Raw genomic sequence first — 23676 nt, 5'->3', positions numbered from 1 at the left:
CCCTATGGGGTAGTTCTAGCCTGTCACATACGGTTGCTACGAGTTGGACTCGACCTGATGGCAATGGGTTTGCTTTTTTGTTTTGTTTTGTTTTCATTAAAATGATCACTTTTCCAATTTTAATGTGCAGAAACAATAGAGGTGGACAAATTCTGTCAGTGAAAATTGTTTTGCATTAAAAGACTGTGCCCAAAAAAAGGAAGCAAAAGCTATGACTCTGAGTGTAGAGCTCATGCATCTTCTCTTGAATAACTCACATCATTTATCTAATACACCTGATATGCAGGAAACCTCCTACTGTGAGGGCCTAAAAAGTCAGATTAAAGTCACTGATGATGATTTCGCATTGATTTGATACAGATTTGACTTAAGATTTATATTTTGACGTAGATTCGGTTTTCAAGTTAACTTGTCATTGAATCGTATTGACTTTGATTTGCACCGTGTTCTTCATTAGCTTCTTGTGTGCTCTCTCTTTCTCTCTACTCTGAACTAATGGAAACATAGTAGTGCAATCAGAAGATCGATGCATTCTAACTCAAGTACACATATTCTGGGTTGCCTAATTCTTTACTCCATGAAGGTATTCCATGCAGCTGTCCTTTAAACAATACTCTCTCACAAGGCCTTGATGACACAATTTGGATTCATGAATCGCTTTTGCAGGAAACACATTCAGTGAGTCAAGTGATGGATCCAGGTGTTTCAAACAGACCAAGAAATACAGGGGAGGAGGCCACAAAATGGCAATCCAACTCTTTGACCTCAAGACTGTCTTTGGGTCAATAGCAACGACCTATAGAATGGTATCTAAAAGTAAGAAAATTAAAACACTGGGTGTCCTGAGTTGTCTCCTTTAAGACCATCCCCTGGCTTAATATTCAACATTCTGACATTAACGGAATAATATACCAATTCCCTGGGCTCTTCCCAGTCCTCTGCCTTCCTTTCCATAGGAAACAATGAGATCAAAACTTTTTTTTTTTTTAATAAAAGTCATTGTTTTAATTAAGATATTCCTTTTACTTTCAAAAGAAAAGGCAGTTTCATTTTAGCAATGTTATGAGTAGAGTTTGGATTGTTTTCAGACCTCAAGAGAGTCATATTTTATAGTTATTGTGCTTGACTCAAATAAATAGTAAAAAAAAAAATTCATGTATCTTAAATAAATGAGAATTTTTGAAATTTAAGATTTTGAATTCCGAAGACACTAGAAATTAAGTCTGGGGCTGAAAAACATTCACATATTACAGATTTTTAAATCAACTCTTGGTTTTTGGCTTTACGAATACCTAGTTCTTTTCCCTTTTTTTTTTTAAGAATACCAGAATGTATCAGTATTCCAAAACCATTTCTACTTAATCTTTCTCAAATTTGTCTATATTAAACAAGGTATAAACTACTAGCACTATCAGAAGTATTACTGCTCCTTCCAGAGAGCACTGGCTCTATTGAGCACTTAGCGTGCTGGGCTCTGGGTTAGCACTGCGCATGTACTTCTCGGGAGAGTGCTGTAGGGAGAGAGTCTTCATCCCATCTAGGATGATGACAGAAACACAGGCTCAGGGTGAACAAAGCCTTGCACAGTCCAAGGTTACCAGGGAAGAACTGGCAGGCTGGGCCTCAACTCCCTCCAGCTAACTCTGTGTCTCTGAACCATTGGGATCTCCTGCCTCTGCTACAAAAGTAAAATACGTCCATACTGACAGTGACACATGACCAAGTCCTAGATTGTTCAGTAAGAACAGTCTCCAAATATCAAATAGGGCATCCAGCTTCACTTTCCCCACTTTCAAGCTAAGGTGGCCCTTTCTTCCAACCGGCCCCTCCACTGAGGTTGAGTAGAACATGCAATACCTGCCAACTGAGGAGCAGTGTGGTAGATGACATCGTGAGTTTAACCACGCACCTGCCATTTTCATGGATTTCCCAGGCTGGGATCAACATTGCTCTAAGCATCTGCCATTGAACGGGACTTCGACTAAAAATCAAATAATGACTTCTATTTCTGGTAAGAACTAGAACATTTATTGATAAATAAAGGTAGTTTTTAGACTTGTCCCATGCAAGACAGCCAGCCATCTATAAATTGTCACCCTTCTGATGAGAGCTGTCTGTACCAAGAACCAGCGTAACTGTATGTGTATTTTCACAACCGAGTGTGGGTTTTCCACTTTTCCGTTTGTTTCTGGGGGAAAGTTGGGCTCAGCCAACAATTGTTAGGTTAACCCTCGTTAGCCCATTCTATTTAACATATTTATGAATAATACATTTAGTTCATTATTATTATAATTACTTATAAAAATAATAGATGCTCATTGTACAGGATTTGACAAGTACAGAAACGTAGTAAGAGGAAACAAAATAAATACTTATCCTTCTACCACTAGCAAATATTCACTGTTAAACATGTCTATGTTCAGCTGTTTGTATGTTTACACACACACAACAGAAGCATAATGTACATAAAACGTTATATTCCGATTTTAAACCTAACTTATTCTCACATCATTAAATCTCCTTTTAACCCACAATTTTGTAATGGCTTGCTAATGCTCTACCTTTTGGAGGTGCAGTAGCTTTTGTGACCACTTTCCTATCGCTGGATATCTGGGCTCTTCTTATTATCAATAAAATAAATAAACTTACGAGCAACAGAACAACTTAGGCTACTTTCCCCAGAAGAGAATTACTGGGTAAAGCATACAAGTGTGATGTTTCCTCATACCTGATATGTACTGGCAATCTTTTCTTCAATTTTTTTTTAAAACCAATTTTCATGCCTATCAACAGGATAAGTAAATTAAAAAACTAAAAAATAAAAATTTTAAACAACCTTCTTTTTCCTAAATCAGTCCTTATTTTTACCTTACATTTTTCCTGACTATAAAAATAGCATATAAATGCTTAACAGTTCAAAACTATATGAAAATGAGTTAAGATCCAAATCTTTTATTCCATACTAACACACAGACACACATTTTAAGGTTGTTTTAGATTAACAAATTGTTTCTTTCAAATAAGAAATGCAAATAGCACCCTGCATTGAAACGGAGCTCCATGGTCCCCTAGAAATCATCCCAGGGCTTCAGCTAGAGCCTCTCTGCTGCCCATCCGTAATCAAGAAGGCACGTACTTTGAATGTAAGGGTCTTGCATTCATTTATTTATGGTCTCAAATGCAGAGTTGGACAGGGCCGTGGAAAAGGGGTCGGCCAAAACCCCCACGGGTATGAAACTTGCAAAGTTCACCCCATTCTTTGGCAGCAGAGTAGACTGCCTGAGCAGTCAGCCACAGACATGCTCATACAGAACTACAGCAGAGAACAAAGTATTTGGTTATATGACCATCACTTCAGTTGAGCAATACACCATTACTCAGATTTCCATGGAGTCCATCACACTGGCCATTGGAAGAACAGAAGTAGCTGGGCTTGCTCTGGTGTCTATTTATCCTGCCTTATTCATGAAATAGATGTACTAATTTAAACTATAGTCCACTGTGCTGCTATCATCTTTTGGGCTGTGAGTACAGTCAATGGAAACATCTCCTACTTGGGAATGAATATCAAAGATGCCTGTGCATGTTCCTATAAAATGGTTGCTGATAAGGAGAAAAGCAGGGTTATTAAAGCAAGAAATAGTAGTTTACACACAAAGCAAATAAAAGTAAAAGCAAATGAGTCATAAACCAGAACCAAATATAAATAGTTACCACCTAACAATTTTGCACTTCATTTGCATTGATCTAGCTGGTTATATAACTGTGCTGAAACACTAAACTCACTAGACCTGCAGTTCTACAAAAACAGCGCCTTTGCACACTTTCAATTTTCTATTTTCAATGACAGTTAATTCAACATTTCAAAGTGTAAAGGTTAAATGAGGCGAGGAATGATAAATGATGCCCCTTGAACGGTGAAAGCTGATCACACTGAGATAAGAGCTAGGCCGAATTCTACTTGCACAAGTTTGTACCCAAAGAACAAAACAACCCTCCCCCCAAAAAGAGAAAGTAAGTAAAAGCAGAAGAAAAAAGCTTCAGATAAATGAATACGGCCATTTATTCTCCCCACCCCCTAAACATAAACATGGAAACAAAATACAAATGGATTCAGGACTCCATTTACTTGGAGGGGCGGGGAGGGAGTATGGATTAATAAAACAGCTCCATCTTGAAAGAAAACCCAAAAATCAGCCTCCATTTAAGAAGCTAATTTATGCACTCCTGAGTCCTCATACAAGTTAAGCAGCACAGAATATCACAGCAGGCACAGAACAACAGATCTCGAACCCTGCTGGGTTTGTTCAAGAAGGCAAGTTAAGCTATTTCTAACAGGAAACAAAACACATGGTCAAGCTATTAAACCGGGATCATTGTGCCATACTGTGCAGCCTTGAATGCATCAATTGCTGTTCCAAACAGGATTAGAGATGTGGTTTTCTTTAACTACGGCTTTGAGAAAAATCCTATGTCTGCCCAGAATTCTCAGGCTGATATTAATCAATATAGTGTCAGTCAAGACATGGAATACTTACAACGCCTTCAAGAAAGTCTTCGGCAAATTCCAAATTTGGGTGAACACAAAACGAAGCAAAGGGTACCAGGGTCTGGAAAAGTTAACTCTCCTAAAGAGACAAATTTAGAATTCCCCAAAGAGTACTACTTTTGACTTCAAATATCCAAGGCCTCCCACTCTATAGTGATTAAATTAACCATGCAGTGAATGACTGATATTTAATTTCTATAGACAGGACCTACCTGAATGAATACGCAGTTTGAAAAATGGACTATTTTTGCCATGTATGACTACTGAATATACATTTGCAAATGGCTTTGGGTAATTCTGCTATGTTATTATTATAAAATGGGATCTCTCAATTTTTGTAGAAGTCAAGAAGTACCATGTCAGAGAAGAAAGGCAAGTCCTTCTCACATATGTACTTCTCTTACTTGTTGAATTCAAGAACACTCAACCCACTGGCAAAATCAGTTCAATTTTCACTCAGAACAACACATCGGTGATGACCTAAAGATCTTGGTCTGTATTGCCACACGGTTTTCAACTAAGGCTTCAGGATACTGCCTGTATATTCGGGGAAAATACTTAACACTCATCAGGTATGTCGCCAGCTAGTCCCTCCTCAATGTTCTATCAAAAGTTGAAATGTACAGTTTAGGAATTATGTCTGAAGTGCCCAAGAATCACAGGAGAAACAAAACAAAATAAAACTTGCAAACAATTGTTCTAGAAACTAGTCCTAAGAAGCTACAAGAGAAGTTCTGAAAGACCCTGAAAACATGAGAATCATAAAAATCCTAATTTACAAACAACCATCATTAATGACTGCTACACATAAGAGGGACACTCAGTGGGACATTTTTAGTTGTAGACCAGCCAAGATGAAAATAAGCATGTTTACAGAGACATAACTATTTAAAACATTTAGGGAGAAAACAGTTGCAGATGATACAAAGACAGATTCCAACAAAAACAGCACAAATGCAGACACCATATGGTCCAATGTATGCGCTCATGACCTCATGTGAAAGGCAGGCCAAGACGTAGTGGCTGGTGATGATTCCCTTTCACCCCAGAACAACAAAGTCTCAGGTTTGGAAGGCGCTCATTACAATCATGTCCACAGATGGGTGAAATCTATGGAAAAGAAATCACTCAAAATGACTGTGTCTGAAAGCCTTTGCTTTGCTGGGGTTGAACGCCCAAATTCCTTTTCTTTCTAACTCAATCCATAAAAGTGCAGTCAGTTAATAGACATAGGTTCTAATGAAATAGGAGGAGTACCAAATACCGTCTTGACTTTTTTGTCATCTCCAAATTTTTCACTAGGCTTGAGTCAGAACCAAAAAGGACAATGAAGAGGTCTCAGGTCACCACATCACATATAACTGCTCTCATAATCTGCTCTAGAGCATCAGTGGCTAAGCCAAGCCAAACCAAAGGGTAATAGGAGCCCTAAATGTTGTTAACATTGACCATATGTCAGGTTCTGTGCTAGGCACCTGTAAGAGAAATAACTCTCAAAGCAAAACTGGGAAGCTAGCATCATTGTCCCTGTTAAATAAATGACTCTTAGGTTCAGAGAGCTTAAATAACTGGCTTATCACCACAAAAGAATGAACTGGATTTGAAGCTAATCACATTCCTTTGCTGGTTAAGCAGCAAGACAATACATTTGAGGGTAACTGATGCTTGTAAGAATGTCATCCTTCTAGCAAAAGTCTCTGCAAGTGTCACTGAGGTAATACTGGAGAGTGGACAGGAGGAAGCGTGAGGAGGGGCAGGGATGCTGGTAGGCCACCAGATGGAGACTTGTAGCCCCAAGGGAGGATGAATTCAATCTTCTCCATGCCTCTCCTCAACTCCCATCACCCTCCAGCCTAGATACTTAACATTTACATTCAAACTCTTTGTCCAAAGAGCTGAATTGCCCAGAAACTAACCCAAAAATCTCTGAAAACATTTCCAACAGGTTTTAATTTTTTTTTTTTTAGGAGCCCTGGTGGCGCAGCGGTTAAGCATCTGGCAGCTAACCAAAAGGCCGACAGTTCGAATCCACCAGCCGCTCCTTGTGAACTCTATGGGGCAGTTCTACTCTGTCCTATAGGGTCGCTATGAATCAGAATTGACTCAAGGGCAACAGGTTTGGATTTTTGGATTTTAATATCCAAAAAAGTATCGTTATCACAACTGGGGAGGGGGTATGTAGTCATGGTGGGGTATAGAAGGCAGAAACATCACTTGTTATATAGGAGCTGCAGAACAAGTCCCTTGGGTTGTCTAAAATCTTTTGGAGACAAGGAAAGAATTAGGAAACCCATTGGAGCATCTTCTTCAATTCTGGACTTTACGAGATCATCATATCGTGGATTTGTGCAGGGCGTGTGATGTGAATCAGTCCATTATGACAGCAGGAAAGAGTGTGATGATCTAAGTGTGACTGAAGAATCGTTATGTCCCAGCAGCAATTGTTATTATCATAGTCTGCATTGGTCTGTTTTCAACATTGTTTTGAAATTCCATGGCTGATAGCACCTCCGACTGATGAGGGGTCATCTACGATAGGAACCCTTTTGTACATGAATCAGTGGAAATTTGATGAATAAATGCCAGTAACTTGAGGTTGGTCCATTTTTAGGTACCATATTTGCTGAAGATTCTTTACAAAGAAATTTCAAATTTGGCAATTAAGAAAACATGTCCTATCAAAGACGTCGAGCCTTCCAAACAATCTGGAATTCTGACCATGTATTTACCCTTGAAGCTGTTGCTCTACTCAAATACTTTAACTTTTAATGAAGTGTTCAGTTCTTTTGTGATGGCACTGAAGTGTAATCAAACATTACCACAAGCCAAGTCACACACTAGCATGTCTCCCCTTGTTTAAATATCTCCAATATATTTGAGTAATTGTGTAAGAATTTCTAGACCTCTGGTTGTCCATATGGTCTGAACAGACTGTCTTTTGTACAGCAGTTGTGCTCTTTCAATGAGAAGGAACCCAATCATCTCTGCTCCAGACTGCAGAGCGTGGGAGGTGCTGCATCAGTTTTGAGGTGGTGCCCTACCTCAACTCTTGAAACAAAATCAACCCACATCTGGCTGCCAGAAATTGCTGTGTCTTCTAGAAGTCTTCCTTAAGTTTGTGAAATACACAAGAACAATGCAGCGGGCATCATGTGACATGTTTTGTGCCATAACTGTCCTTAGGATACAATGACATGCCATGGGGATGATACAGCAAGGCCATCACTGCAACCACATGGACTTTTTCCGGACAGAGAATATTCTAGATGGTGGAACCAGATCATCTTAAACAGGCAATGAGGACCAGTGAAAGGGTCTGGCCATTGGCACGAACTCTCCTTTAATGGTCTCAGGGTGGTAAGGGCGATGAGACAAGCAAAGGAGCTGTTGATTTTGCAATTAATGAAACACAAGGGGGGTTTTCAGAGATTTGGCTTAGGAGCCAGAATGTAAACTTGGGTCACAGGATCTCACTATCATTCACGTTATCTGTCTCCCTAGAAAATTATCCCAAGGAAGGCCTGGAATGCTATGTTTGAAGGACCAATTATTTGAGAAATCTTAGCAACATGGTTGGGCATGGAATTGTCCCCAAACCAGTGGCCATGATAGAGTTCTTTGGTGGGACTAGCTCAGACAGGGGTGCTGAGTCTGGGGATGCTGGCCTCTCTGTTCCTGTCCAACTTCAGGTTTCTGAAGCTGTAAGAGGAAAACCATTTCACTGGTCATGAAGAGTGCCGAATGCTCAACACTATGGAGACATGCACAGCTCGTGAGTTCTGGGATGACCGGAATGTGGAATGGAAAAGAATTTACCTTTTGTGCCTGAGGAAGCTGAAAAACAAGGGATAAAAAAAAAAAAAAGAAAAGAAAAGAAAGAAGTAGTCATTATATAAGAAGTTAATGTTAACTGTAAAACTTCATTAGGCTGCCCCGGAAAACTGAAAAACCAAAATGGGGAGGAAGATAGAGAAAAAAACTAAAGCTGAGTCATTTCCCAAAATAAAGCTATGGCGCCTGATTATTCAAACTGCTGTCTGAATCTGTGGCATCGAAAGATAGTCTCTTAGTTTGCCAGCACTTGTTCTGGGAATCACCATGCCCCAGGCAGTATGGTAACCTCCCGCACAGCTGGATCCAAGGTTCTTCTGTCCAGTGGGCCAAATAGCACAATTCCACAATCCAGTTGCTTCTTTCTGTATTCCAGCAGTTCTCGAATGGGGGGCAACTGTCTAGAGACATTTTGGATTGTCACAACTGGGGAGGGGGGAGAGGGGGACGTGCTATTTTCTACTAGTGGGTAAAGGCCAAGGATGCTTCTAAATGTTCTACAATCCAGAGAAGAGTCCCCAAAATAAAGAATTATCCAGCCCAAATGTCAATACTGCCAAAGTTGAGAAACTCTACTGTACACAAAGGTAAGACTGTTAGAAGAATGTTCTGTTGTTGAAGTCAATTTCTCTTCTTTTGTAGCGTATTAACTGTTCCCTTTATTGGTGGTTAAGGAAGCATGCACCAGGATTTGCGCATCTGAAGTAAAGCTGATGTTCTAAGAACAACGGTAAGGCAGTCAATCCATAAAATATGACATAATAGCCTTCCCAATGGCACAGGCAAGGAGCTGAAATTATAGGTACATGGAAAAAGATGAACATTTACAAGGCATATTTGTCTATATTTCTTTGTGAGACTACTAGGATGTGGTTTAATGCCACTGGATTTGTGATTGCCATTATAGTATGCAGTGTTTTGAAAAGGATTTTTCAAATACGGAGCGGAATTAACATTATCCACGCAGTAAATACCGAACTGAGGAATTAAATCATTATCATCACTTACTTCTCATCCTAGAGACTATCATTTACCGAACGTGAACTTGTTGGCAGGCACTGGGCTAAGCCCTTTATTTGCTTTATCCCATTAAATCACAGCAACACAATGCTAGGTATTCTTATTCTTCCATGTTACAGAAGGAAAAAAAAAGTATCACAGAGGTTAAGTAATCATACAATGTCTCATAGATAATAAATTGTAGAGTGGGTTGCCTGACTTCAGAATGTAGAAATTCAATTCAACTCACACACTAATAAACGCCACAAACACTTGTGAATTGTGACTTTCAGACTTTATACCCTGACTGTTTCTAGAGTTTATAACATCAGAAAGATTAGAAAATGCACGAAAACTAAACAGACAACCCATGTGAATCTTCTGTCTTTTCCAATCTTTTTACCCTGTGAAGAATGATCTTCACTGGAACTACGACCAGGACTTTTCCTGAATCTGTCCTAAGCCCCTATCCCAGCAAAGGACAGAATGGATTAGCCCAAATCAACACCATGCCTTAAATCTCAGAGACGTCTCCAGAATGGTCTGCTCTGTGATGAGCAGACCTAACCCCTCCAACACTCAATTTCCAAGGGCTTTTATCCCTGGCAGATCTCCCAATCTAGGAAGACAGAAACACAGCATGATTTTTCTGATTCTTTCCTCATAGCTGTGGCTGTGACTATTCAAAAAGGAAGCTCACTGAGTTCCTTCAGTGCTTCTCAAGAGCTCACCAAAAATGTATTAAGAGGTGAGAAACTGAGCCCAAAATGAGGAATCACTTAAAGAAAAGTATTCTTGAATATTCAACATCTTTTTACACACGGAAAAAAAACCTTGGAGACACAAGTCTTATGGAATGATAAATGTATTATGCTTCCTTCAAAAAGAAAACCAAACCCATTGCTGTCAAGTCGATTCCGACTCATAGTGACCCTGTAGGACAAAGTAGAACCGCCCCATAGAGTTTCCAAAGAGCGCCTGGTGGATTCGAACTGCTGACCTTTTGGTTAGCAGCCATAGCTCTTAACCACTGCACCACCAGGGTTTTCTTAGGAAAGCATTTATGCTGAATCACAACTTATGTCATATGCAACATACAGGGGGGCCATGAGGATGACAACTCTGGGATGAACTGTAAAATAAACACCAAAGTTAAGTCTTGCACAAACAGCCGGACTTCTGGAAGGAGAGATGCCCTTTCTCTCTCTTTCTTGAAGTTTTATCTTTTTTTTTTTTTAGGTGGTGGTAGCCGGGTACCACCCAGCTGTACTGCGCTCAGTCTGGTGGAGGCTGTGGTAGTTGTGGTCCATTAGTCCTCTGGATTCATCTTTCCCTTGTGTCTTTAGTTTTCATTCTCCCTTGCTCCTGATGGGGTGAGACCAGTGGAGTATCTTAGATGGTTGCTCACAAGGTTTTAAGACCCCAGACGCTACTCACACTAAAGCAGAATGTAGAACATTTTCTTTATAAACTATGTTATGCTAATTGAGCTAGATGCTCCCTGAGACCATGGTTGAAGTTTTATCTTGGCTGAGCAGGAAACACCTCTTTTTGACCCACCCGTTTAAACACATGAGAAGAAATCTTGGGAAGGAAAATGAGAGAGTAGGCCTTTGCGGTGATGTCCTCAGTTTAAGAATACCCTCAAACTCTCCGCAAAACATGTATTTTCCTCAAGAAATAACTCATGAGAACAAAGAGTAGCTTTCCTACTGGCGCTTTTAAATAATGTAAATTACAGCTTGCAATGCCCTAAACAGGTTGGACCTCTGTGAATGAGCCTCAGAAGAGAACATAACAAATTTAGATCTGATCATCTGCAGCCACAGCCGCTACTGCTTGCGAATCGACTCTCTAGACAATCATTCACCAAGCTTTCATGAATGGCACGTGGAGCCCTGGATGGAGAGCCAGACCAGCTGGACACTCGGCCCACTTTGGCCTCCAGCTGGAGTCCTGAGGCAAGTGCCTTCCTGCCTTTGGCCAGCGTGTTCATCTGGGCAAAGGGATGGTGGAAGGATGGCTGGGGAACGAGCCAGATCTTAGATGATCATGAGGTTTTGCCTTGAGATCCAACTGATTGATTAGTACAGGCTGTCTGGAGGGCTGCCTTGAGACAGATTCTGAAGTTGTGTCTGAGTTTATTTGGAAACAATGTTATAACCAATTAGCAATGTTTGCTGTGGGCTAAGAAATAAAGAATGCCAAATATTTTCCTGGGACTGATGATCTCTAATGGCCTGATGGCACTTTTCTTTGCAGTTCTGAGCATATCTATAATTACTTGTATAATTTATTTGTTTGATGTTTCTTTCCTCTGCTTGATCAAAAGCTCCAATAGGGCTGTATGTATATATTTAAAATTCTGTAACCTGTGACTGGTGTTCTACTTGTTAAATAAGGTACCTTGTTACTAGGGAATACTCCCAGTTGATGCCAAAGTAAGATAACTGGGGTATCTACCTTGAATCCTCCCCCACCCCTCCCCTGCACCATGCTATAACCCAAGCTGATTGCTTTCAAGAGAAAAAGGAATGTCTCTACCAAAAGGACAGATATGAAACTTCTGGGTTCCCATATGCCTCATACAGACTTTGGTTACGTGCGGGTCATCTCACTGACCAATGGATATGTATAAAACCCACCTGTGAGCTTCCATCATCACACAGACCAAGGTAAGACAACCTTTCTTCCTCTCCATACTCTTTTCTCACCGCCTTTTCTTCTTCAAAGCCACCTTGTCAGGCATTGTCAACCAGCCTCCACCTCTCTGGCTCTGTCTTCTCACTTCATGAGGGGTTTGGACCAGGCAGCTTCAGGTTCCTTCCAGGCCAAACACCCCTAGAAGGTATGATTCTCTACCCAACTGTATGTGTCCTTGTGTCAGTTTTTTAAAAGGAAGGGTAAAGAAAGAAAGAATTCTTTGGAGAAACAGTAAAAAAAGAAAGAAGTTGTGGTATGCTTTGGGACTGCACATTCCTTGGGAAAAGCTGGGTACAGGATACGTTCATGTGGTCCTTAGCATTTGAACATGGAAACACTGAGAATCAGAGTCATTCGGGAGAGAATGAGGGAAAGGGAAAGTGATGATGATGAGGGTGACATCTGTTTACTGAACATGTTCAGTGGCTAGATGACTGACCCACATTAGCTCATTTGGTCCTCACAATGGCTCTCTAGGTTAGATATCACTATTGTCCCTAGTTTACACATAAAGAAATAGATAATGCTTAGAATGGTTATCCACTCAGAAAATGGTCAAGCTCAGGGTTGAAGTCAGGTCTCTCTGTAGGCCCTACCCATGATCCAACCATGAGGCTCACAGTATGACTTCTCATGTAGACCAAGCAGTACTAGCCCCAACACAAACTCTGAAGAATGTGTGAACCTAATGGGCCATTCTATCTGGGTGTAACCCATGGAGCAAAGGGGGATGGGAAATTCTGGCACCACCTTTTAGTGAGGAGTTTGGGAGAAGACACAGAATCCAGCCCACCAAGTTTCTCAGCATGTGATGTATGGCATAAGTAACAGAACTATTTATCATGCCCTCTGCTGATGCACGACATTTACTCTTGCCCTTCCCGCACCGTGGAACTCTTCTGCACACCCCTGGTCTAGTACACATTTACTTCTCTGGTCATTTTCTCAAAGAAGCCTTGTCTGACCTTTCATAGCATATGCCTCCATCATATGCCCTCATAATGCCATATGCCTCTTATTTATATAGCATAGTTGCTGCCAGTTCCCTCCCATTAGCCATCTGTCCTTCTTTTCGGGTAACAGAAACCTAACTTTTAGCCAGGCTCAGCTAAATGACCATATTAGAGTTAGGTGTCGCCAAGTGACTCACTTGTGGTTAAGGAGATGTACATGTATGTGATTTTTTCCAGATAGTGTCCTCAAAAGTACTTCCTCTGTTCTACTGCCTAGAAGGCAGAGGTGATGGATGGAGCCTTAGCAGTCACTGTGGACTGTGAGGTGATCTGGAAGATGGAAGCCACACACTAGGATGTTGGAGGCAGCAGTAATGACAGGTGATCATAATAGCAAACTCTCACAATGTGCCACCCACCATTCTAAGCACTTTACCTACACTTAACTTATTGAAAACTCACAGAAACGTTATTAGATAAGTCTTGTTATCATCCTAATCCTGTAGATGATGAAACAACAAGGTCACATAGCCAGGGAGCAGCAAAGCCAGGCTTTGAGAAGGGAGGGAGGCTATTGCATGATCTAGATAAGAGCCAATGGAGAACTGGACCAGGGTGCTGGTGGTGTGGGTGGCAGGCAGTGGTCTCACCTGAGATGGATCTGAAGGCGGAGATGATGAACTGGATGATGACATGAGAAAAGCAGAGAAATCAAGGATGCTTCCAAGCATCTTGGCTTGGGCAAATGCAAAAAGGGAGCTGCCATTTACTGAGAAGAGGACAACTATAAAAGAAGCATGTTGGAAGAAGCTACCCAGAGTTCAGTTTTGTCTAAAACTGACAAAAATTTAAGATGTCTCTTAGACATGCAGGTGGAGGTGGAGGTGGAGGTGGAGGGCAGGCAGCTGGATGTGTGAAGCTCGAGGTCAAGGAGGGGCCTGCGCTTAGTCACTGTCAGCACAGACAAGGTCACCGAGGGAGAGTGCACACAGTTTGAGTCTGGGGACTGAAACTTGAGGCGCTCCATCATTTAGAGGCCCGCCTGATGCGGTGGAATTGGCAGAAGAACCCGAGAAGAAGCAACAGGTGAGGTAGAAGGAAATCTGAGTGAGCTCTGAGTCCTTGATACTAAGTAAAGGAGGTGTGTTGAAAGAGACACAGTTCCTGCACCAAGGGTAAGGCAGTGTTTTTGTTTCCACTTCCCTTGTTTACCTCGTTACCATCTCACAGTTTCACACGGAGCCATGAGCGCAACAGAGGGGGGACATCCATCACTCTAGCTCAACACAGTTTCAGTTGAGTGGACTCTCAAAAATAAAACTCCCATTAAAGATCTGTTGATCAAAACAACACATTTCACTATGAAATATGTAAAGACCAAATGGGAAACAAAGTCTTTTCCTGCCAACTGTGTAAAACAAAAAAGCCTGGCCTACATATGTTTATTCCATTTGTAAAACTGGCCCTTTGCCTCGGGCCTTATGAATGAGCGATAAATCCCTGCTTGCTGCAAAGGTTCCTTACGTTCATCCTTTTTCCTTAGGGATGCATGCATTTATAGTCTTCCATTCTTCTTCACTAAGCAATGTGGATAAAGATTCCGACTCCTCCCTATAACAGGAAATTCTATTAATTGGCTCTAACTCCAAAACCTCCAAGCCAAGCAGGGAAAAATCTCTGATAAGCTAAGACTTGGCAGTATAGGTTCTGTCCCAGATTTGCTCACTTCTGCCACCCTAGACCAAGCCACCATAATTGCTCATCTGGTCTCCCCAGTTTTACTCCTGTCTCTATACCATATCCAGAAAGATCTACAAATATAAACCAGATACTTTGCTGGCCCTACTGGTTAAGCCTTGCTTGCCTCAAAGCCTTTGCGGGGCTATTTCCTCTGGCTGGCAGATACTCAGCCCTCCCCACAGGGCAGCTCTCTGACTGCCCCCTTCTTCACTGGTTCCTACACATCCATCAGATTTCACCTCAGACTCTGAGAGGAGTCCTTATCTCCACTCCAAGTTTCTTTCCACAACATCATCTTGTTTATTTCTGTCTCAGCATTTTTTATATTCTGCAACTTTCTTGTTTACTTTTTTTATTACCTCTCCACATAAGACCTCAAGATCCCTTCAGGGGCCAGATCTATCTTAGTCATTGTTAGATCATGAGAGCCTAGAACTGTGCCTGGTTCATGATAAGAATTCAGTAAATTTGTTGGATGGATGGATAGATGTACAGAGGAAGAGCAGGTGGGAGGAAGTGAGGGACGGAAAGAAAAGAGAAACGAAAAGAAGAAGAAGGGGGAGGGAAGAAGAAAGGAGGAAAGGTAGAGGGAGGGAGGGAAGGAAAAGGAAAGAAAAGGAGAGGAAAGGGGGAAGGGAGGGAAGATGGAAAGGGAAGGAAGAAGGAATGCAAGAAGGAGGGAGGGCCTTGGAGTCAGGTAGACCAGATTTCAAATCATAGCTCTACCACATAGTATACTGAGTCACAATATATTATCTCTGAGCTCCAGATTTTTCATCTAAAGAATGTAGTAATAACACTGGCTCGTGGGATTAATGTGAGGATTAAGTAAAATAATATATTTCCAGTCCCTACAAAAGCAGCTGGCCCATAATGGTTGATGTTTTTAATCCCTGACCTTGTAACGTACAAGGTTTTCAGGGTTGGTCTCCCAGCTGATAATGTGTGAGAAGTTATTTCATAACCAATTGCCTCAGGGTCCACAGATGACACCATGGACCTGGAACCAGAATCTCTTTCAGGGCCGTGTTTTTCTAGAAGTGAGAACAGGTACACGCTGATCTTCCTACATCTTTTTTTCTGGTTCCCCAGTGACCAGAGGAAAACATTTATTTGGGATATAGCATGTGGCCTCATAATCACATAAAGCCATGTGCACCCACGTGGGACTGAATTTGGGGTGCTGTCTAATTAGCCCTGGGGTCTACTGACCTGGGTAAATAAGCAGTTTATGGATTAGGATGAAAGCGGAAATCTAAAACTAGGTTGGCTGCACAAACTCTAAGAAGAATCTATCAGTTCTTAAAAATAAATGCCTCAAAAGCAAAAGAGCATGTTTCTTATTTATCTATACAACCCACCATGAAGAAGCAATAAGGCCCGAACGAAGTACATTAGGTGTTACGTGACTCTTACAGTGGATATATATCCCTTAGCTCTCCACCATCCAGCCCCTTTCTTTCAGTAGTAGTCCCCATGGTCTGGGAAAGGCTCTACTGCAAGCTCCACAATATGGACAGTAGCCAGATGGAAGCCGGTGAACTCACCACTTTGCCTTGGCCACGGCAACTGGATTAGGGATGGAGATGTGACCTAACCTAGTCTAATCAGGATTTTTACAGAAGAAACCAAAAGTACACACCTCTTCCCCTTCTCCCTCTCTCCTTTCATCTCTCAACTAGAACCCAAGAGGATGCACTGCTGGGGACGGACCATCACATGGGGCCTAAGAGTGAGGCCAGCACTGCAGAAGGCAGGGCAGAGAGACAAAGAGAACTCAGTGCCACTGGCATCATTTGAGCCCCAGATCCATCCACGGAACTTAGATTCTAGTGGCTTCCGGGTTAGTACGAACCACTGGGGCAACCTAAATGCACTAAGTATTTTTTCTCATCTCTCCCGTAGATATTTTCAGCTGGTGATCTCTAGGTACACACCAACGCTGTATGCAACTAGATTTTACTTGTACAAATCAAGGGATTCATCAAAATATTTCTGTAACTGTCTGCTCAGCTGCAAAAATACCCAGGAGGAATTTCCTCAAAAGATCTCCAATGCGGAAGCCAGCACGACTTGTACAAGGCAATGTCCTTGAAGCTCCACAGACACATCCAAACTCCTTGAGGGACCGAACTGCTGGGTTTGAGGTTTGTGGAGACCATGGCCTTGGGAAACATCTAGATCAACTGGCATAACACAGTTTATAAAGAAAATGTTCTACACTCTACTTTGGTGAATAGCATCTGGGGTCTTAGAAGCCTGTGAGAGGCCATCTAAGACACTCCACTGGTCTCGCCCCTTCGGGAGCAAGGAATTAACAAAGAAAACTAAAGATATGAGGGAAAGGTTAGTCCAGAGGACTAATGGACCACATCTACCACGGCCTCCAGCAGACTGAGTGAAGTACAACTAGATGGTGCCCAGCTACCACTACTGACTGCTCTGACAGGGATCACAATAGAGGGTCCTGGATAGAGCTGGAAAAAAGTGTAGAACAAAATTCTAACTCACAAAAAAAGACCAGACTTACTGGCCTGACAGAGACTGGAGAAACCCCTAGAGTATGGCCCCGGCCACCTTTTTAGCTCAGTAATGAAGTCACTCCTGAGGTTTACCCTTCAGCCAAAGTTTAGACAGGCCCCTAAAACAAAATGAGACTAAAGAGGCACAACATCCCAGGGGTAAGGACTAGAAGGCAGGAAGGGACAGGAAAGCTGGTAACAGGGAACTCAAGGTGGAGAAGAGAGTGTTGACATGTCGTGGGGTTGTTAACCAATGTCACAAAACAATACATCTACTGTTTAATGAGAAACTAGTTTGTTCTGTAAACCTTCACCTAAAGTACAATTAAAAAAAAAAAAAAAAAGATTTCCAATGCTATGTGTGAAATTTCCTTACAAGCACAGGGGGCATTGTGTTTCTCCAAAGTCTAGGCAATATTCCACCCATTATGATAATAATATCAGGGAACAAAAGGGTGTCTCTCTGTGGCATGTAGCTCTGACCATCCACTCTCTCCTTTTCCTTCAAATTCCTGTCTCCCCTGGCTTTCTCATGACCATCAGTCTGCTTCTTCCGCTCCGTATCTCTTCTCTAGCTCCCTAAACGGGGGCACCTCTTTGGTAATTCTACTACTCCTAATTGGGGCCATCTCACCCAATCTCATGGCTTCAACTCTTCCCTTGATGATGGTGGTGGCAATGAAGGAAGAAGAGAAGAGGCTGAGAGTAGTGGTAGCCATAGATAAGCCTACAGAGTGGAAGATAAGAACAAGACCAGGGTCAGTAAAAGAAAGCAAACATAGTTGACTTTCTTATTTTAAAATTACCTGGATCTGTCTTCCAATTTTTGCTTCTATTTTAAAATTCCTTCAAACCTCGCTGGAAAGATTCATGGTTGAGAATGGTATCTACGCATACTAAATTTTCTTGTTTTAATTAGTTTGGGTACTATCTTATCTAACCATATGTGATTTAATAGTGATTTAACATTTAAAACCACTTATGAGTAGTGGTTAAGAGATTGGCTGCTAACCAAAAGGCTGGCAAATCTAATCCACCAGCCACTCCTTGGAAACCCTCTGGGGCAGGTCTACTCTGTCCTACAGGGTTGCTATAGTCAGAATCGACTTGACAGCAATGGGTTTGTTTATTTATTTATTTTGTTTGTTTTTGGTGCGATGCTAACATCCACTGTCCATCTCAGTTAACTTCATGTTAAATGACTAGGTGGTATTCTATTATTTGAATATATAATAAATTATTTAATTCTTTATTATTAGCTATCTAGGCTGTTTTCATTTTGCCACTAACCTAAATGACACTGTAATAAACACCCTTATAGTCAAATTATTGTACATACTCTCAACTTTTCAAGAAGTTCAACTGTTGGTCAAAAGGCATGTACATTATTAAAGCTCAAATTGTTCTCAATAAAAGTTGTCCTAATTTCAACACTGACCAAGATCCGCTCTTTCCAATGTTCATTTCACCATCCCCAAGACAATACTATGCATATAATTAAAAAAAATCTTCCAGTATTTTCAAAATACAGATTATACGTATGAACCTTACCTGTGGTTCAAATTAGTTAAAGACAGAGAGGATATTCAACTTCCAATTTTCTGACTGGCCAACTGGCTAGCTATGTTGCCGGTCTACAGAGAACACTACACTGCCCTCTGGAGACTGGCCCAACCAGGTAGGTTAGTTGAAAAGAAATTATTGGATTTTTGTGAAGACTTAACTTTGCAGGAAAAGAACTGGTCTTCCTGTGCTGGCAGTAGAGTTCTGCCTAGACGAAAGGCAAAGCTGTATAAATTATTCACTTGATGGAAGACATTTTTCGGGACGCTGGAAGATGTGGATTATTAATGGACAGACCAGAACAATTCTCACATTACATATTGCTGAGGACTATCGGCTGGGGGAAAACCCTAGACATTTCACTCATTACAACATTCTGAAAATTCTCACAATAAGAAGTCATTTCTCATCAGGCTTGGATTCTGCACTGTATTGGAAAAATCAGTTTCTAATTAAAATTATCATTCTTCAGTCTTAGTTTGGGTGGTCATCCTGTTGAAAAATTATCTGCATTGGAGTTCTGGCAATGTGAGGGAGCCCTAGTTCCTGTTAGTTCCTTGTGAGAACCTGGGCTGGTAGAACCAAAACGATATTCGGCAAAGACCAGATAAAACCATAGCCGTGACGTGTTTATATTCCCTGCTTGAAAACTGTATTAGTCTACATAGTAGTCCAAGGGCTAACAGGCAAGAAGATACTAGTCTAAGGCAGCAGTGTAGATAAAGGAGGGGCTTATAGGGAAGGAAGCTCTTTTCTGCACGATTCATTTTGGACACATCCGAACAGGATACAAACCCACTCAGACTCTCTCCTGAACTCCCGCCCTACCAATGTCACTTTTCAACATCGTGACTGCTTCCAGTTGGATACTCTGAGCTGCTGGTTTTAATTAAAACTTAATTTGCAAAAAATCTTTCATAATTTATGCATGTCATGTAATTCCTCTGAGACTGAACTTGGAGCCAACTCAGGGCCATATAAGGAGACATTGTGCCGAGACAGTCAGGGGAGGAACGGGATGTAGGAAGGGAAGTACCAACTGGGACACAATACAGGGAGGTGCTGATACTTTCTTTCGCCTCCAGTCACCAGGATCTGCAGCCACCTGGGGCAGCCATGGGCCTTGTCGTCTGAAAGTAGTGAGCCCGTCGGGCACGTCATACTCAGAGAACCAGAAGGGTCGACAATAACCAGAATGGCCCTCCAAGAACAGCCTCACCAGGGAGATGGTGAGCCAAAGAACTTGAAACCTTCCATAATAGATGAATGGGTTCCCACCCTCCCCACAAAAGGAGACATAAAAAAACCTCAGAGGAAAATTAATGAAAACTCAAGAGTCTGCAATGAAGCCATTACTTCACTCAACAGATGTCTTCAAGAGGGAATTTTCACGGACCTGCCAAACTGTTGAACCACAAAGAAATCTGTGTAGCAACTTAACTAGAAACACCGGGCCCCTAAGAAAGACGACCAGAAAGACCCTCCCCCAACCCATACTTTGTTAACTGTGAAGTGAATCAATCGACAGTCATCCTCCATGTCTGCAGTGGGAAGAGTATATAGACAGTGTTTGTCACAGAAAAAAATTAAAGAGGGCAGAAATGAAGGTCAGTGTGCACTCTGAATACTCACGAAGGATGTGGCACCAGTTCGAGGCTGTATCTTAGCAGCCAACCCGGTCGGTTGCACATTTCACAGTGTGCATAACACAAAACAACTACTGTCTTGAGACAAATACAATCACAGGCATTTCTGCTACGATGTGATACGTATAAAATCCTCATAGTCTGTAAAACTCTACACTAAAAATCACAGAGCTTATGGGAAAAATAAGGGTTTGAGTCATAGCAACGTCAAAGCAGAGCACTAAACAAAAATTGTGGGAACAACGGTGGTTCCATGGTAGAATTCTTGCCTTCCATGCAGAAGACTTGGGTTTTCTTCCCGGCCAATGCACCTCACATGCAGCTACCATGGGTTTGTTAGTGGAGGCTTGAATGTTGCCATGGATACTGAACAGGTTTCAGCAGAGCTTCCAGGCTTGGACAGAGTAGGAAGAAAGGCCTGGTGATCTACTTCTGACAATCAGCCAATGAAAACCCCATGCAGCACAACTCTGATCTGTAATTGATGGCTCAGCACCAGGCAGTGTTTCAGTCCATTGGGAATAGGGTCACCACAAGTCAGGGGCCGCCTGGACAGCAGCTAATAACAACAAACCCTAGTGAAGTATTAGCACCATTAAAAAGTCAAGCTCTTATCTAAAAAAATTACTTTATCATTTAATAAAAGGAAATGATATCTTTAAGGCTGGAGGTGTAAGGAGAGTTGAGGCTGCTGAGTCATGGAGACAAGGGCAAAATGCTTAAAGACTGGAGTAAACCAGGCAGGAAGCACTTCCAAGACACAACCATAGCCACAATGGCACCAAGAAGAAAAGCAGTAAGTGAACCACCGTCATGCAGTACTGCGCTTCTCTTTAACCTTCTGCTCTCCGCTTTTACCTGCTACTTCCTTAATAGTGTAAAACTTGATCAGGCTGGGGACAATGTCATATGAACCAATGAGATTCCATCATACAGTTCCATCATTCTCTATTTATCAATTGCATATGAGCTAATTCTCACAGAAACACGCTTTGCAGTGGAAGAGACGAGATTCTTATTACTAAATCCTGACAGAATTTCTCACAGAAAATGACACTATGTAAGATACTGGATAATACCTTCGACATTTTTGGTAGCCACTGAAAGAGGTATAGAGATTTGTGTCTTTTAATACAAGAAATTTAATGCTCAAAAAGAAGCTAAGCTATGCATTTTGAGCAACAGATGACACTTAAAAAGTTTTATAATGCAGTAGCTGAAGTGGGCAATATTTTAAGTGTCACATTTCATGGGATTTTCAAGGTCAGAGGGTATCTTTTAAATGTGTAGGACCTTCCAGGATGAAATGGGATCTTATGAAGCAGATCTCCTTCAAGATTTCTCAGGAAACCCCCTGGAATCTATGTCTGGTTCCTTATTTGGGTTATGCATTTTTACTTAACAATAATAGAGCTTCCCATCTGTATAACGTTTTAGCCTGCAAACAACTTTTCACAAATAATAGCTCCGAAGAGAACACTGCATAGATATCATAAGGTTTACAAGTACTTTGGGTTTTAATGGGATCACCGAGATAATTATAAAAAGGTGTGCAGAATTCTGGAACTCATCTTTAGGAGAAATTACAAACTCAAGGAACCACACAATAAGTAAGGTGATTTTTATATTTTATGATATTCTTTGCTTTGTTATGTTTCAAGTTAAAAAATTAAATAAAATTTGCTGAAGGAAAATTGCTCCAAACAAAACACAGAGGGTACACAAAAGCCTTATAACATTGTCATGTTTTCCAACACATTTAAATGGCTTTACTTGGATTTTATGGGTGAATTATAAGTCTCTCAAAATAGTGGCTTTATAGAGATGCTTCCCTGGAGATGGTTAATCACAGCAAACATGGGATTCTACCACCCACTGCAATTGCACAGCACAGTCTGGCCACAGCAGGGTGGACACCAGGCTCACCACTGTCTTCTTCCCTCTCCTCAGGTACAGGATTACTGTTAGAACATTCCTAAATACCGGGAGATACGTTCCTGGGGAACACCATCGCGGCAGAACACAGAACTCAAAACTTGTTGCCATCGAGTCAATTTCAACTCATAGCAACCTTACAGGACGAGGGAGAACTGTCCCAAAGGGTTTCTAAGGAGCAGCTGGTAGATTCGAACTGTCGACCTTTTGGTTAGCAGCTGTAGCTCTTAGCCACTGCGCCACCAGGGCTCTGGTAGATCATAAGTCGGGGGAAAAAAGACATCGCTACGTCTCCTGTTTTTCCTTAACTTGCCCTGGAAACAAAGACCGTGATGCCATTCTAGCTCATTTCACTGTAAACTACACCAATGGCTGCCTTGAAGACAGACTGCATTGTTTAGCAAATCTTAAAAGGTCAGATGACAACAGTACATCTCTTTAAGGTAACTTGAAAGACGATCTTAAAGAATTATAGAAGGAGGAGTATTATTTCCAGAAGAACAGCTTCTCTGCTGCTCTAAAAACACCTACGAGATAACGCTTTCACTGAGCTTCCTGGGTAGCAATGATCATTATATCTCTATCTCCAATCTTAAATCAATCAACTTGGTCTTTCCATTTCCTTCCTTGTATGGAAAACTCAAAAAGCTATTAATAAAATTAAGTGGCTTTGTATCTCTTTCAACCATCAAGGCTGTATCTCATAGAAGTGAACACATTAAAGAGACAGTCCAGGGTAGATATGTCAGTTGTGAGTAAGAGATGATCCACATCTATGTTCTCTACTAGGGCATCCTTCAGGAAACTTCCCAACTCTGATTCTAGTCTATGTAAACTTATTTTCTAGGAAAATTCTACGACCATTTCCTTCTCTTACATACAGTTTTCACCTTGGTCTATCTGAAAATATATTTTATATTCACTTGGACGAACAGAGAAAGAACTGCCAAAGCCATGTAATGAATGATATTAGTTCTCTATGTGCAGCTAAGCACTCTAAGGTCAAGGCTGGATCATGTTTACTAACAATGAGAGCTCACATGTGCTCAGTGCTTACTCTAAACCAGGCATTAGACTAAGGGCTCTGAAGGCTTCCTCACGAGAAATTCTTACCATAAACCTAGAGGTATAATACAATCATATACATTCTACTGATGGGAACACTGTAACTTACTCCAAAGCCAACTTTTTAACCCAGTAGGATAAACCAGGTCACAGCCTTGAAAATCCTATGG

The 23676-nt window shown here is 41.4% G+C and overlaps 1 protein-coding gene across 1 annotated transcript in view; it reads right to left on the bottom strand.

The window, feature by feature from the left end:
- CACNA2D3 (calcium voltage-gated channel auxiliary subunit alpha2delta 3) overlaps positions 1 to 23676 on the bottom strand; it is a 1058385-nt gene that overhangs the window by 274408 nt on the left and 760301 nt on the right. The window contains exon 14 of the mRNA XM_004368627.2: positions 8366 to 8383. Coding sequence (XP_004368684.1) covers positions 8366 to 8383 — 18 coding nt within the window. The remainder of the gene's footprint in view (positions 1 to 8365; positions 8384 to 23676) is intronic.

The sequence above is a fragment of the Trichechus manatus genome, unplaced genomic scaffold (assembly GCF_000243295.1).
Source record: "Trichechus manatus latirostris isolate Lorelei unplaced genomic scaffold, TriManLat1.0 scaffold00001, whole genome shotgun sequence".
Classification (NCBI taxonomy): Eukaryota; Metazoa; Chordata; class Mammalia; order Sirenia; family Trichechidae; genus Trichechus; species Trichechus manatus.
The sequence above is the reverse complement of the archived record's forward strand: the minus strand, read 5'-3'. Positions and strand labels throughout refer to the sequence as shown.